General features: G+C 38.0%; 1 protein-coding gene across 1 annotated transcript in view; it reads right to left on the minus strand.

Annotated features, from left to right (window-relative positions):
- PTEN (phosphatase and tensin homolog) overlaps positions 1 to 17,100 on the minus strand; it is an 84,782-nt gene that overhangs the window by 45,319 nt on the left and 22,363 nt on the right. Inside the window, exon 2 of the mRNA XM_058671166.1 lies at positions 14,841 to 14,925. Coding sequence (XP_058527149.1) covers positions 14,841 to 14,925 — 85 coding nt within the window. The remainder of the gene's footprint in view (positions 1 to 14,840; positions 14,926 to 17,100) is intronic.

Consider the following 17,100-nt stretch of genomic DNA (forward strand, 5'->3'; position numbering starts at 1 on the left):
AAAGTATCTATGATATTATGATATAATGCTATATGCAAAATGGATAGATAATATTCCTAAAACTTGGATAACCTAAAGTAAAATCTTTCAGTGTAACTGTACCAGTTTAAGTCATTTCAGCATATAAAAATCTGAATTCATTAATGACTCACAGATTTGCAAATAAACATTTTTTACTTTCTCTTAAGAGTTTTATGAAATATATCTAAATAGGCTGCAAAAACACACAGTAAAATAATTTTTTCTCAAAATAATATATAAACAAAGTTCACTATAAAAAATGAGTCAAGAGCCTGGCACTATGGCTCAGTGGCTAAAATCTCATCTTACAAGCCCCAGGACCTGACATAGGGGCCAGCTTGTGTCCCAGCTGCTCGACTTCCCATTTAGTTTCCTGCTGTGGCTTGGGAAAGCACTAAAGGATACTCCAAAGCCTTGGGACCCTGCACCTGCATGGGAGACCCAGAAGAAGCTTCTGGCTTTGGATTGGCTCAGCTCCAACCACGTGACCACTTGGGGAGTGGAACAGCGGATGCGAGATCTTCTGGTCTCTCCTTCTCTCAGTAAATCTGACCTAAAATTCTAATAAAACATCTATTTTTTTAATATTTTTTTAAAGATTTATTTTTATTTTTATTGGAAAGGAAGATTTACAGAGAGGAGAGACAGAAAGATCTTCCATCCACTGTTCACCCCCCTAAAGGGTTGCAATGGCCAGAGCTAAGCAGATTCAAAGTCAGGAGCCAGGAGCTTCTTCGGGGTCTCCTACTTGGGTACAGTGTTCCAAGGCCACTAAGCCAATGTGCTGAGCTCAAACATAAACAAATCTTACAAAAAAAAAAAAAAGCCAAAGCAAATTGAATGAACAAAGTATCAGGCATCGATTTCTCAGCTTACACAATAACTGAGTCAGCAAAATCTGTCAAATGCAACTGCTGTAGAACTCTGGTGTAATATTTAAACATACCCATTTTGAAGGGCATTAATGGAAGTTGGTTGGGGACAACTTCAGCTCAGATTTCCAGTAAGTTACTCACTCCTCAACAACAGGCGGGATGAACATACCCTAGAATGGCCTATCCTTAGCTGTGGACTCCCCAGCTGGCAATAATGATTTTTTTCCCTCAAAATCAGAAATTATATGTTCTTACAGTTAAGGGCTGTTTGTGATCACTGCAGGAGAAGCAGGCCACCAGTGTTCCACATCCACAGTGTTCAAGGATTTAAAAATCCAGAGCCTAAGATATTTATTAAGGACAATGACACTAAAATGAAACCTCACATGCAAAAGATTCAGAAAATAATCACATATACCCAGAGAATAGTATCAGCTGTAAAGATAAGTTTATACTTTAAGCTGATCTCTATCACAGATAATATTACAATAAAAAATAAATGAGCCAAAATACCAGCAAAACCCGAAGTACAGAAGAATATGATTTCCAGATAGCATGCCACAAGATCCTAACTGGGTTTCAACCAAAAATTAAAAAAAAAAAAAAAGTTACAAGGCAAAACACCCAGAAAGGAGGAAAAAGAAATCAACTACAAATGTCTCTGAAAGAACATATGGCAAATTTACCACACTAAAACTTTAAAACAATCCTCTTAACAAACAAACAGGCTGGGGCAATGGCATGGAAAACTAATCTTTCACCTGCTGGCACCAGCTTCCTCCTCTCCTTCTCTCTGTAAATCTGATCTGTCTTTCCAATAAAAATAAATTTGTTTTATCTTATTGAAAAGGCAGATTTACAGATTTTCAGGCCTATAGCCTGGAAGAGCAGCAGAGAATGACCCAAGGCCTTGAGCCCCTTTACCAACATGGAAGACCCAAAGAAGCTCCTGGCTCCCAGTTTCATATTAGCTCAGCTCTGATCATTGTGGCCATTTGGGAAGTGAACCAGCTGAAAGAAAACCCCTCTTTTTTTCTTCTTCTCTCTATAAAACCTGCCTTTACAATACAAATAAACTTAAAACAATTTTTTTTTTTTCAAAGACAAGACTTACAGAGAAAAAGAAATAGATCTTCCATTTGCTGATTCAGTTCCCAAAAGGCCACAAGGACCAGGCCCAGGCGAAGCCAACATCAAGTGCCTGAAACTCCATCTGGATCCTCCTACTACAACTATCTTAAAGACAATCAACATGATAAAGGAACACAAAAGACAAAGTCAAGAAAATGATGTAAAAGCAGCATGGAAATATCAACACAGAGAAACATAAAAAGGAACCATTAAAGAAATTCTGGAACTGAAAAATACAATAACTAGAATAAGAATTTCCTGTAAGAATTTTAAAGGAGACTTGAGCAGGCAGAAAAAAGCAAGCAGGAATTTGGAAGGCAGGACAATTAAAAGTACCAAGTTTGAGGAACAAAGAGGAAAAAGTACTGAATAATAAGTCTAATGGGCCTATGGTATACCACCAAGTAGACTAGCACATGTACTCTGGGAATCCTAGAGATTAAGTGAACAAATACAGACCAAAACTTCTCAAATATAATGAACATAAATATAAGCATTCAAAATACTTAGTGAACTCCAAGTGGAAAATTCAGGAAGAATCATGTGAACTATTCCTAATTACTAAAAATCATCTTTTCCAGAATTCAATGGAAAACATAACGGCCATGCAAAGCCTCCAGCCATTGCCAACTGGTGGTAAATCTCCAGCTCAGTCAGTCAAGGATTTTCCTCTCTAGCTAGGCAAGAAATGATGCCCTGATTCAGTACAAAGAAGATACAGAAGACAAATCTACCTTCCATCTTTAACCTCCCATAAAAATTAAGGGACACAAATCTCCTGAGGGCAGGCAGAGCAAAAGATATGAATAGGCTAAGAAGCAGCAAAGAATCAATTCTTGACAACACCCAAGCTGTGTACACTACCAAAATCCCATCACCTTCCATGCTATTTCAATAGGGACAGATTTGACACACCTACTCCATCACACATTCAATGCCATAACACCTTCCCGAAAGACCACCAGATGTTACAACACCATCCCTTTGTCCCAAGCACCACACCTTGTCCTAGAAAAAGGAAGACCTATAGGATAACGCTAGGTGAGGGCACTTCTCCTCATGAGGTTGCCTCCTTTCACATCTGAACATGTACATGTGTCATTGTCATTCTTGTAGAAGGCCTGTAGGATTCCTGGGTCTTTAGGGAGTGACCAAACATATAACAGCTCTCGGAGGAGTGGGGCGAGAAGGGCTGGGAACCAGTAATATGGCTCAATGGCTAAATCCTCACCTTCCAAGCCCCAGGATGCCATATGGGTGCCAGTTCATGTCTCAGCTGCTCCACTTCCCATTCAGCTCTTTGCTTACGGCCCGAGAAAGTAGGGGAGGATGGTCCAAACCCTTTGGACCCTGCACCCATGTCCAAGGCCCAGAGGAAGCTCCTGGGTCCAGGCTTCACATCAGCTCCAGCCATTGTGGACATTTGGGGAGTGAGCCAGGTGATGGAAGATCTTTCTCTTTGTCTCTCCTTCTCTCTGTAAATCTGAACTGTCTTTGCAATAAAAATAAATCTTTTTTTAAGCAGCTATTTCTTAAAAAAAAAAAAAAAGTAGCAGCATTTAAATACTTAATAATTCTTCCAACTTTCCAGAATATAAAAAAAACATTTCCTAACATATTCTATGAGCAAGGATTTCCCTGAAAGCATTCAGATATACATACTACAAGAAACTACAATATCCTTGATGAACACAGAACAATGATGCAAAATCTTCAACACATTACCAACGGAATTCTGTAGCATATTAGAACAAGTATACACAAAGATCAAGTAAAGGTCATTCCTCAAACACAAGGATGGTTCAACATACTAGAATACATAAAAAACAAAAATAAGGAAAAAGAAAATGTCATACGCTATATTAACAAAAGAAGGGGAAATAAAACACATGGTCATGCCCATTAGTATGGAAAGGAATTTTATCATTTCATGATAAAAACATTCAACAAATCAAGAATAAAAGGAAATAATTCCTAAAACATTAAATTGGGTAAAAAAAAAACTCACCTAATATGACAATTATAAAAGAACCAAGATGCATATTCATCACAGTATTTAATGTTCAGTGTTACAAATAATAGTCATGTCAAATTTATCAGCAGAGGACATGATTTTATCTGTAACTCTCTACCAAAATAAAAGCAAATTTAGTGAAGAAAAATAGGCCAAATGTTGTTTCCTCCAAATATTACCAGATATGAAGCTATCAGTTATATTTCTATACACTAACAATGAATAATGACAGATGAAACTGAAGAAACTGGGTTACAACAACATCGAAACAAAATATTAAGGAATTAACCAATGAGATGAAATACTGTTACACGAGAAATTCTAGGATATCGATGAAAGAAATTTAAAAAGACATTAATGGAAAAGCATTCCTTGTTCACACATTAGAACACTTCATCCCGTATGGGCTCTGGTTTGATACCCAGCTACCCTACTTCCTATCCAACTTCCTGTTAACCTAGGAAAGCAGTAGAAGATGACCCAGTACTTGGGACCCTGCATCCATTAGAGGTGGACGATGCTTCAGGGTTCTGGCTTTGGTCTAGCACAGCTTTGGCTGGAGAATGAGCCAGTAATCGGAAAATTGTGTGTGTGTGTGTGTGTGTGTGTGCGCGCGCGCGCGCGCTCCTTTAACTCCACGGTCGAAACATAAGTAACTCTTTTTTAAAAAAATCCCAAGAATATTTTTACCAGGAATAAAATATTCAACACAAAATTTGAAACACAACAACAAAAAAAATCAAGTCACCTAATTCATAAATGTGCAATGGGTTTGATTACATTTCTTCAAAGTTGACAATATAAGTAATCAACAAGCACATGAAAATGCTCAACATCATTCGTCATTAGGAAAATGCAAATCAACACTACAATGATATCACTTGCACATCCACTAGGATGGCTATTACAAAAAAACAAAAGCAAAAACTAGCAAATACTGGTGAGAATATGGAGAAATCAGAACACTATGCATTGCTGGTGGCAATGTAAAAAAGTACAGCTAAAAGAAATAGTATAATGGTTCCTCAAAATCCAAGCACAGAATTACCACTTGATATAACAATCTCACTTCTGGATATATACCCAAAATAACTAAAAGCAAATCCTTGGATATGTTTACATTAATGTTTATAGCAGCACTATTTGCATTAGGGAAAACGTGGCATCCAAGTGCCCACTGATGGATGATTGGATTATCAATACATGGCGTAAACAGAAAAGTAGTATTCAGCTTTTATAACAAAGGAAATTCTAGCACATGCTACAATATGAACAAACCTTGAAGACATTAAAGAAAACATCAAATAAAATAAGTCACAAAATACTTACAAAGGTATCTAGACTAGTCAATACAAACAGCCAGAAGTAGAACAGAGGTTACCAGCAATGGAGAAGGGGAGACAGGGGAGGGTTACTATCATGTGTTTAGTATGAGAAGACCTAAAAAGTTCTAGAGCTAGATAGTGGTGACAGTTACACAATGATGTAAATACAATGCTACTGCACTATACACTTAAAAATGGTTAAAAAGTACACTTTATGCTTCATACAAATGGCCATGTTTTTTTTTTTTTAAGTTTATTTATTGCAAAGTCAGATATACAGAGAGGAGGAGAGACAGAGAGGAAGAACTTCCATCTGCTGATCCACTCCCCAAGTGACCACAATGGCCGGAGCTGAGCTGAGCCGATTCGAAGTAGGAGCCCGGAGTCGCTTCTTGGTCTCCCATGCAGGTGCAGGGTCCCAAGACATCCGGCCATCCTCGACTGCTTTCCCAGGCCACAAGCAGGGAGCTGCATGGGAAGTGGGGCTGCCATGATTAGAACCAGTGCCCATATGGGATCCCGGAGCGCGCAAGGCAGGGACTTTAGCCACTAGGCCACTGTGCCGGATGCTGGGCACATTTTAAAAAATACTTACCTCTGGCTCTGTTTAACCTCAAATCGTTATTTCTGTCAAATGTCTCTCAACTATTTTGGTTCTTTATGCTGGTATCTGATTCAATTTCCTAAGTATTAATACTGTTTCTCAGAAGATTTATCATCTACACATCTCTTGCATCATCAAAGAGACTTAGAAAACTAGAACATACACACACGTCCATTTCACTTTCCTTAAAGCCTCCAAAATAGCAAGAGCAAAGTTTTGGACTAAATCAACTAATCAATGTTCATGAATGGTCCTTTTCCCAATTTCTTTAGTTTTTAAAGACTCTACCGCATTCCACCCCACCCCAAATATTTCAACATCCACCCTGAGCCCAATTTTTTTCACTGAATTTCTCTGTCTCCCTGCTTCCATTAAAGCTGGAAATTTTTGAGCTTGATACACATGTCATCTCAAGACTTTCCTTTACTGCTTCTGAGTGAATGACCTCATTACAGAAGTCCTGTTCTTTCCTTCCCAGATATTTTCACTTGTTCCAACAGAATGTATCTTCCAATAGTAATGCAAGAAATGTTTTTCATTGACATACTCTTTTTGAGTGATAAAGTGCTCCTATACCCTACCACCTGACTGAAGACCAAGGTGTTATGCGCTACTCATATTTCTAATGCTTTCTAAAGATCCTCAAAGCTTTTGATAAAGACAGTGTGCTTAGTCTATACTGACCTTTTCAACCTAGAAGTTTCCCTGCATTATTTCCTTCCCTTCATTTTTCTCTTAATACATTTTGTTCATCAGAAACTAGACCTCTATTAATGATTTTATAGTACATCTTAAATAACTCAGATACATTATCCTGTAATAACTATTATATCTGAGGCAATGTTTATGCATTAATAAAGCAAAAACCTTATACAAATTTAATTACTGATTTTATGAATTACGCAGAATCAAAGTTGTAATCTCAGTACTCTGTGATCAATCAGATAATCTAAGAACAAGAAATGCCAAGCAATAACCTGCCATTCAATGACAGTTGTAGGTTAGAAATGATACAACTGCAGATGATCACTGGCAAACTGAAATGTGAAACAGCCCCAACAGACCAACTTTGCAAAACGTGACAGAAACCAGTTCTTTCAATGTGAGACTTCCTGATTTTTAAATACAAGTATAAGCAATAATCCCCATTACAAACATTGAATACAAATCAACTCTGTTATGTCAAAGGATATCAGCATACTAGGTTAGCTCGACTTTCTAGTTTCTGGCCTCGGATATGCAAGACAATATTGTTATTAAGAGAATGGAATCTTAACAGACATAAAATCAATCTTCAGTCTCACTACTTCCCAGCTAAGACATTTATGGAAGTTAATTCCTCTTAAATAATCTATAAAATGGGGCTAGATTTACTGCAGAGATTTTTATGATGGTTCATGTGAACTGTTTGTACAACTAGAATACATGCAAACAGTATGTAAATACAATATTACCTCAAAAAAAATGTTTTGTTCTTGAGGCAAAGAGTGTGACAGGGAAAGCTTTCATCTGCAAGTTCCCTACTTAAATGCCTATTAACAGCTGGCATCAGGTCAGGTTAATGCTAGCTTACCTCTTAATTCCATTTTCCCATAAACTTTCTGAAATACTGATCAATGTACAATAAATATTACCTATTATTAAAAATCCCAAAAAGGTGGACTAGTGCTTATAATATAAACATAGGCTAATCCACCAAAACTCCCAATTTGTAAGGAAATAGGGCTAACAAAAGAAGTAGGAGAGAGCCAAAGGAAACAGTGATTCTTCTGGGGTGATAAGAATGTTTTGGAATTTTATAGTGGTGGTGGCTGCGCTAACTCTGATTGCATTGTAAAGGAACTAAATGTCACCGGAGCACACACTGTAAAACTGTTCATTTTGTGTTAAGTGAATTTCAACTAAACACTTCAAAAAAATGCAAAACAGGGAAGCAAACAGGCAGAGTCAGAAATTATTAGAAAGGGAGAAAAGAAATGTTCTTTTTCCTCAATTGCTTCAAATTTTTCCTGAAAGAATCCCTTCTCAAATTTTTTTAAACTGAATAGTCAATAATAATAATGTCAGTAAAACAAATGCTTTCCTCTTATTCAAAATTAAGTAAGGTTTACTGAAGCAACATAATATAAAGAAAAACATTTTCTTGATATATATATATATATACACACACACATATATACACAGCACAAAAGGGAAAACGTAGTCTCTGAAATTGTAACATAGTGGCTTATACCTGGACACAAAACAATTAATGATGCCTGTGTCTTCTTTAAAATTTATTTTTTCTTTTTTGACAGAGAATTTTCATTTGCTGGTTCTCTTCCTAAATGTCCACATTATCAGGGCCTGGTTACAAGTCAAAGTCAGGGCACTCTATCCAGATCTCCCAAATGAGTGGAAAGAATTCAAATTCTTGAACCATCAACACTCCCATGGTCACATGGTCTTCCATCCACTGACTCACTTCAAATGGCAGCAATGACCAAACCCAAATCAAACTGAAGCCACGAGCTGCTTCTGAGTCTCCCAGGTGGGTGCGGGGAACCAAGGACTTGGGTCATTCTTCACTACTTTCCCACACCTTAGGCAGGGTGTTGGATCAGAAATGAAGCAGTTAAGATACAAACCAGGGCTCAGCAGTGTGGCCTAGTGGCTAAGGTCCTCGCCTTGATCCCATATGGCCGCTGGTTCTAATCCCGGCAGCTCCACTTCCTCTCTATCTCTCCTCCTCTCAGTATATCTGACTTTGTAATAAAAATCAAAAAATAAATAAATAAATCTAAAAAATAAATAAACAAATAAATAAATAAATAAATAAAATGCTGGGGAAAAAAAAAGATACAAACCAGCACCTACATCAGATACTGATGCCACAGACATGAGGTTTAGCTTGCTATGTCACCCCATACAGGCCCCAAAATTCCTTTTTCAGAAATCACTATCAGAAGAGTCAGCTTGTGATGGACTAATCCAGACCCTGCACTGGCTGGCACACACAGGAGTCAGGTCTGGGGACATCTGAGCTGAGTCCAACTGGCCCACTGGACTCCAAACTCTGACACAGGGGGAAAAAAATCACAGGCTCTGTGGTCTGACCTTGGAATGCATGTATCCTAACTGGGCCTCCTCAGTGGCTGATGCCTATACAGTGGAAAGCATGCCCAGATGCACATGGAGCACATGACAGCTCAATGAGGCTCAGAGGACATCTAACACCATGGCAGAGGATGGAGGGTAGAACAAATTGTTCAACTCTCATGGCCAAGCTTTGACAGCAAGTATGCAGGAGAGTGAATACTCAGGTGGATTATGTTAGCTCATGGACCTTGGAAAGAATTCCTCAACCTTGGAGCAACAAAATCAACAGCATCTCAGAACTACTTAAGCCACTTAAGCAGTACCGTCAGAACCTACTCCACATCAGGGATCCTAGGCATCAAGTGGCCATCCCCTGTACCTGGGTACTGATGTGGTTAGACTGGCATTACAGGAAGAAAAAAACTGAAAGCAACTGTTTCATCCACTTTCCCCTATAACTTGACACTCCTCATCCTAATCAGTGGTCCCAAGTGATTACATACTTTTCAACTATGTAAACAACATCACAAGTAAAAATTTTTTTTAAAAAAAGGAGTTCCATAACCATTTTCTTATAATAAATACAGGATCTTCCCACAAAAAAAAACTAATAAAGGAGAGGAAGGGAGTTAGTTCCTACTGATGGGAAAAATATTTTATACGCATCTTATAAAAAGTTTTAATATTTCCCAAACTATGCACCATGGAACACTTTTAGAGATACTACCTCAAGTTTTAAAAAAGAGGAGATATTACAAAAAGGAAATTCTCACTCCTGGGAGATTCAGAATGCACCCTGGCATTTCAAATGTTCTGAATTAAGAAAGCCAGGTCGGGCCCGGCAGCGTGGTCTTGTGGCTAAAGTCCTCGCCTTGAACGTGCCAGGATTCCATATGGCCGCCGGTTCTAATCCCGGCAGCTCCACTTCCCTTCCAGCTCCCTGCTTGTGGCCTGGGAAAGCAGTCAAGGACGGCCCAAAGCACTGGGACCCTGCACCCATGTGGGAGACCTGGAAGAGGTTCCTGGCTCCCGGCTTGGGATCAGCGTAGCACCGGCCATTGCGGCTCACTTGGGGAGTGAATCATCGGACGGAAGATCTTCCTCTCTGTCTCTCCTCTCTGTATATCTGACTTTATAATAAAAAATAAATAAATCTTTTTTTAAAAAAAAAAGAAAGCCAGGTCACTTTATTTAAGCCTATATTTTTCTAATTTATTAAGGAAAAAAAGAAAGTTTTTAAGCTGCACCTCGGAGACATATGAAGTACCAATTTATTTTGTTTAAGACCAACAGATTCATATCTGATAACACATAATCCAGACAAATTCACTAACAGCCTGAAGCTCATATTAGCACATATTTATCCAAGAATAATCAACTATCTGAATAAAACTTCATTTCACATTACCAGCAGGTCAAGGTAAGAGCTAATGGTAAGAAAAAAAAAAAAAGGAAGGTAATAAGTAGTAAAAGGAAAACCAAGAAAAAACAATTTAGAAGAGTTAGCCCTTTAACTTCCCTTCTCTGAGATGTCCTTACCCTGACCCGTCAATTCTGACTGCTTATTAAGCTAAACATCTGCAGCAAAGATATTAAAAAGCATTTTCAGCTTGGCTCATTTTTCCTCCTCATCTATTCTAGGAGAATATATGTATATATATGTTTTACCTACATATCTGTTTATCTTGAATTTTCCATAATATTGGGGGAACATATGATTTGTCCTTTTGGGATTAATTTATTTCATTGAGCATGAAGGTCTCCAGTTGGGACCATTTTGCTGCAAATGGTAAAATTTCATTCTTTTTTATGGCTTGACTAGTATTCCATGGAGTAGATGTACCAGTTTCTTTATCCAATCCTCTTTCTATGGATATCTGTGTTGTGTGCATGTCTTCACTATTGTGGAATTTGCTGCTGTAACATAGGGCTGCAGGTCACTTTTTCATATGCAGGTTTCACTTCCTTTGGATATATTCCCAGAAATGGGATAGCTGGGTAATACGGCAGGTCAATTTTCAGTTTTCTCAGCACTCTCCATCCTGATTTCCACAATGGCTACACTAGCCTACCCTCTACCAGCAGTGGAGAGAGGTACCTTTCTCCCCACATTCACGCCAGCAGATGTTGTTAGTAGAGTTCTGAACATAGGCCAGTCTCACTGGAGTTAAGTGAAACCTCAATGTAGTTTTATTTATATTTCCCTGAGCTAGAGAGCCTGTGCACTTTCTCATAAGTCAATCAGCTATTGGATTTTTCTTTCGAAAAATCCCTGCTCATTTCCTTTGCGCATTTCTTCACAGGGTTGTCTGTTTTGCTGCCACTGAGTTTCTGAAGCTCTTTGTAAATCCTGAATATCAATCCCTATCTGTAGCGTGGTTAAAAAGATTTTCTCCCATTTTATTGCTTGTTCCTTCGATTCTTTGTTCCTTTGCTATACAGAAACTTCTTAATTTGTTCTAGTCCCATTTGCTTATTTTGGCTTTGACTGCCTGTGCTTTTGGTAACTTTTCTAAGTCTTTACCAATGCCTATACAAGGCAGAGTGCCTCCTATGTTTTCCTCTAATAGTTCATGGTTTCTGGGTGCAGATTTAAGTCCTTAATCCATTTAGAGCTGATTTTTGTATAAGGTGGTTTTTTAAGTTGTTACGTGGGGCTGACCCGTTGGTACTGTAGCAAGGTAATCCTTTGTCTGCAGTGGTGCTGGCACCTCATATGGGTGCCAGTTCAAATCCTGGCTGCTCCATTTCTGATCCAGCTCCTTGATAACGGCTGAAGTCCTTGAGCCTATGCACCTACACAGGAGACCCAAGAGACTCCTGGCCAGAGACAGCCTCAGCTCCCTCCAGTCAATTCTAACCATTTAGGGAGTGACACAGTTATTTGTTCCTCTCTCTTTCTCTGTAACTCTTTCAAGTAAAATGAATAAATGTTTAAAAAACTTGTAAGGCTATATAAAATAAACCAGATAAAGCTAGACAGAATAAACTCAGATCTTGACTACTGCCTAATTACTGATTATCGGCTGAAAAAGTAAATTCCATAATTCACAAGCATAATGTCTGCATAATGATGAAGGACCAAAATGCTTCTATAATATGAAGTTTGATAATCTCAACCCACTTAAGAACCGAAATTTGGCTTTAATGGTAATCTATAAGATGGTCAGTCATCTCCAGTGACTAATTCACACTCAGAGAAGGCCAATGAAAAAAACAATAGCATACCAGATATAATTCACCACAAAGATATCCTGCGGCAATAAGAAATTCATCCTCTATCAGAGTACTCCAGCTCTTTTATGGTCTAACTATAGGACTAATCTGTCTTCACTGGATTTGTACTTGATTGAATACAGAATTACAGGGATGTGAAATACACGATCCTGTGAGGTATTTCTTCAGGTCATAAAGACCCCTGATAAACATTTCTATATCACAGCAAAGAATGAACATGTCTGCTGACTCTAAAGTACTTGTTCGTTTTCTAGAATTTTTACTATCTTTTAATTCAAAATCTACTTCCCTCATTTTTTTCCTCTATGGTCCACTGCATTTCTGTACATGGGCCATCACTGACTCACAGTTCTATCAAATTACTAAATCCCATGAGTTTCCAAAGCAAGGCATCTTTCCACCGTGGCCTGCCTATTATGAGAAAGCAAATTTATTTCTCTGTTTTTAAGTTTTTAAAAAAGTACCACTGACTCCTGTAATTTGAATACACATTACAAAAAACAAATTGGGGACTTCTGGGGGGGTAGACATTGAAATACAATTCTAAAAACAATTTTAAGTACTATAAAAATTCAACAGAAAATAATCTAATACTACATAAACATATATTGTGGAATCTAGGCAAATTACTAAAGCTCAACCATTGCAGAAAATAATTTAGGGCTAGATTATGAAAAGGTAGAGATTTATACACTCACAAAACAATTATACACAGTTGCTACATCTGTATAATGCTTTACAAAGTGTTTTCCAATTCACTATTACCTTTAATTCGTATCATCATCAGACATTTGAATTCAAAGCTTCAGGAAAGACCCTTAACAGTGTACGGGAAGTAATAAAGAACTTTATCTACAAGCACCAGCATCCCACATGGATGCTGGTTCATGGACTGGCTGCTCGAGCACACTTCTGATCCAGCTTCTTGACTGCGGCCAGGGAAAGCAGCAAAGGGTGGCCTTACCCTTGGACCCATGAACCCATGAACCCATGTGGGAGACCCAGAAGAAGCTCCTGGCTCCTGACTTTGGATCAGCTCAGCTCTGGCCAATGTGGCCATTTGGGCAGTGAACCAGCAGATGGAAGATCTCTGTCTCTCTGTCTCTCCTCTCAGTAAATGTAAATTCCCTTTCAAATAAAAATAAATCTTACCAAAAAAAGAGTAATATTTAACTGACCCTTAGTAAGTATCATTCTGAACTGATAATTACATTTACAGAATTATGCCAGAATCACATTGGTTTTGGCAACATCAGTGATTCTTGCTATATCCCTTCAGATGCACTCACACCCCTTAAAAATTGCTTTACATAAAAATTGGGCCCAGCAACACCTCAAAGTTTCTTTGGGGATTCCCCTGAACAAAATGGAGGAATCATAACATTAACCAAGAAAAGATAGAAGATGGAGTAGATCAACCAACCACCTCAGCTTTATGCTTGCAGCGAAAAACTGGACAAGGGGAAACTCTAAGATGGACTATGTCAATCAGTGGACTCTGCACCAGTCTCATCGTACCTGGATTGTTGCTGTTGATATGTTGGAGCTTCTAATTGATCGAGGTGACACTCTGCTCGCTCTGCCTACAAACCTGAGAGGGCCTCCCTAATAGGCCGTTGAACTTGACTGGACAAGTGGGATGCTGGACTCTGTATGGTGTGAGCTTTTAATTAGGGAATCTCAACGGAACTTGAGCTGTGGTTATGCATCAAGGTGAATGAAGGAACTCACCATGGGGGAGGGGTTTGGGGTGAAGGGGGGAGAATCCCAATACCTATGAAATAGTGTCATGTAATATAATGTAATTACTGAATAAATGAATAGAAAAAAAACTGGGCCCAGCAAAATCGCCTAGTGGCTAAAGTCCTCGTCTTGCATGCACCAGGATCCCATATGGTCACCAGTTCTAATCCCAGCAGCCCCGCTCCCTATCCAGCTCCCTGCTTATGGCCTGGAAAAGCAGTCAAGCACTGCTAGAGTCTTGGGTTCCTGCATCTATGCAGTAGACCTAGAACAAGGTCCAGGCTCCCGGCTTTGGATTGGCTCAGCTCCGGCCGTTGTGAAGGCTTGGGGAGCAAACCAACGGACAGAGGATTTTCCTCTCTGTCTCTCCTCCTCTCTGTATACATGACTTTCAATAAATAGATAGACAGATAAATAAATCTTTATTAAAAAATACATGCTACCAGTCATCTACACCTTAGGAGGAAGACACTAAAGTGAACACTTCTGCTAGGAACTTTCAAGGCTATTCATCCACCTTGAAATAAAAGAAAAAAATTTAACTTTAACAGAGACTAGCAATTAGCCTGGTGAAGGGTATTTTATGGAGTCACAATATTATATGAGGTAAGATTTTTCAGATCAGGATTTATTAGAACCATAAAGCTTAAAAAAAATATATATAAACAAATAAATAAATGTATGGCAACAGTATAACAAGATAAAATTTACACTGTATGTATTTTCTTCTGTGGTTTTAAAAAACTTAATTAAAAGCACAACATTCATAAAACATGTCAATATATGAAATAAAAATTCCAATGAGTTCTTACCTTACCACGTCATCTATATTGTTCCTGTATACGCCTTCAAGTCTTTCTGCAGGAAAGCCCATAGCAATAATGTTTGGATAGATATCTGGGTACCTAAGTTAAGGAAATAACTGAAACATGCAGGAACACAAATATACACATTTTTAAAGTATTTATTAATTATAAAGAGAAAAACTTTCTTCTTTAACGCTATAGCAATAAATGGTCAGCAAGGCTATTTATCTAAAACCAGTCATTTGTAATTTTAAAATACTGATAAATACATTATTTTCAAAAAAGATCCCCAATTATATGACAAAATAATTTTCAAACATCTATACTTAGGTACATTAAAAATATGCTTAAGAGAAAAGACAATTTCCACATTTACTATATTGAGTTACATAAAAAAAATGGAAAAATCTTATACTTCATAAATCCCTACACATCAAGTAAAAATGCAATCAAATTTAAAACATGAAAAGACACTACAACTCTAAATTTTTCAAGGTTGCAAAAAGATACCATGTATAGAAAAAAGTATGACTAAGGAAGTGAGACTTAAGACTGCCTATACTAACCAGCTGTGATATCTAAACATGCCTCTTAACACTCTAGACCTTGGATTTCCTAACCCACATGATGAGTAGGCTCAAGGTCTCCTCCTGCTCTTGTATCTTGGGAGTTCATAATGGAATGGGATAGAAATTTTACTATTCTCACTTTTAATCAATGTAATCCTTACTTAACATATGCATTATATTCACTTACATTAAAACTATAGTTGGTATTATAAACAAACCTTCACACTCAGGAAGAAATTATATCCAGTCAGCTACAAAAATCCACAATTTCCATAATTCTTGCTCATCACACTGGCTTTTCTTGAGCTGTACCTATCCTTAATAATTTCATGGTTTTCTTTGTTAAAATTTTTTAATTAATTAATTCATAATACACGTTTCACAGGCTCAAGGATCTCCCCACTCTCTCCCCTCATGGTTTCCTGATCCAGCTCTTTGCAGCCAAAGCCATGTCTACAGGCTCCCTTTCAGAATCTCTCGCTAGATCTCTGCCTGCCTATTTCTGAACTCAAAATACAATTGAAAATTTACAGAACCACTCACACACACACACACACACACACACACGAGCACGCACACCACAGAGCTCTCTTTAAAAACACAACCACACATTGAAAATAGGCAGGTTTCAAAACAGAATGAATAGGATAATACCATTTTGATGAAAGAATATATCAATATATACTTACAGAGAAAAAGTAAAAATCACTAAGAACAAATAAAAATGCTGAAGAATTCAGATTTTACATGTTAGCTTTTTAAATTTTTTTTTCAGGGGCTGGAGCAGTGGCACAGCCCCCTAATCCTCCACCTCAGGGTCAGCATCCCACATGGGCATCTGTCCGAGCTGCACTTCTAACCCAGCTCTCTGCTCACAGCCTGGAAAAGCAGCAGATTGCCTTAGATTCCTGTACCAGCTGGGAGTCCTGGAAGCAGCTCTGGCTGTTGCAACCACTCGGAGTATGATCCAGTAGATGATGCATCTCTATATATAAATCCCTTAATTAAAAAAAAAAAAGCTACAATTTACCTGGTACTATTTCTCTAATAGAATTTTTTAGGTTGCATACATTTCATAATTATCTCTGTGTCTATTTAAAGTGTCATGTGAAGGCTAGCACCATGGCATAGTAGGCTAAGCCTCCCCTGAGGTGCTGGAATTGCACCGAGAGACACTGTTCAAATTCCAGTCTAACTTCTGCTGCAGCTCCGTGTTACTGGCCTGGGAAAGCAGCAGAGAATGGCCACTGCACCCATGTGGGAAGATCCAATCAAGAAGCTCCTGGCCTCCATCCTCAAACCAGTGCAGCGCTGGCCTTTGCAGCCACCGCCCTGGTACATCTCTTCTTCCTTCCCTCTTTCTTTCAAATAAAATAAATATTTCAAAAAAATTGTGAAGTATCATGCCAAAATACTGTCTTTCCCTGTATGACTTAGAATCAACTCTACAGTTTTTTTAAATGACGAATTCATAATAAAAGCATCTAAGACTTAAATAATACTCATTACATGCCAAAAGCAATTTTTACCATTTCAAGAACACATATATTCACCACAAACCTCAATGGAATTTTAACATAGACTCCAAAATAAACCATTAGGAATATCAATTTAACATACTGCTGCCATCTATTATAATCACATAAGAGGGCAGTTTCACCTAAAAATAAAACTTCTATTCCATTATCAAAATGTTT

The sequence above is a fragment of the Ochotona princeps genome, chromosome 13 (genome assembly GCF_030435755.1).
Source record: "Ochotona princeps isolate mOchPri1 chromosome 13, mOchPri1.hap1, whole genome shotgun sequence".
NCBI classification, from domain to species: Eukaryota; Metazoa; Chordata; class Mammalia; order Lagomorpha; family Ochotonidae; genus Ochotona; species Ochotona princeps.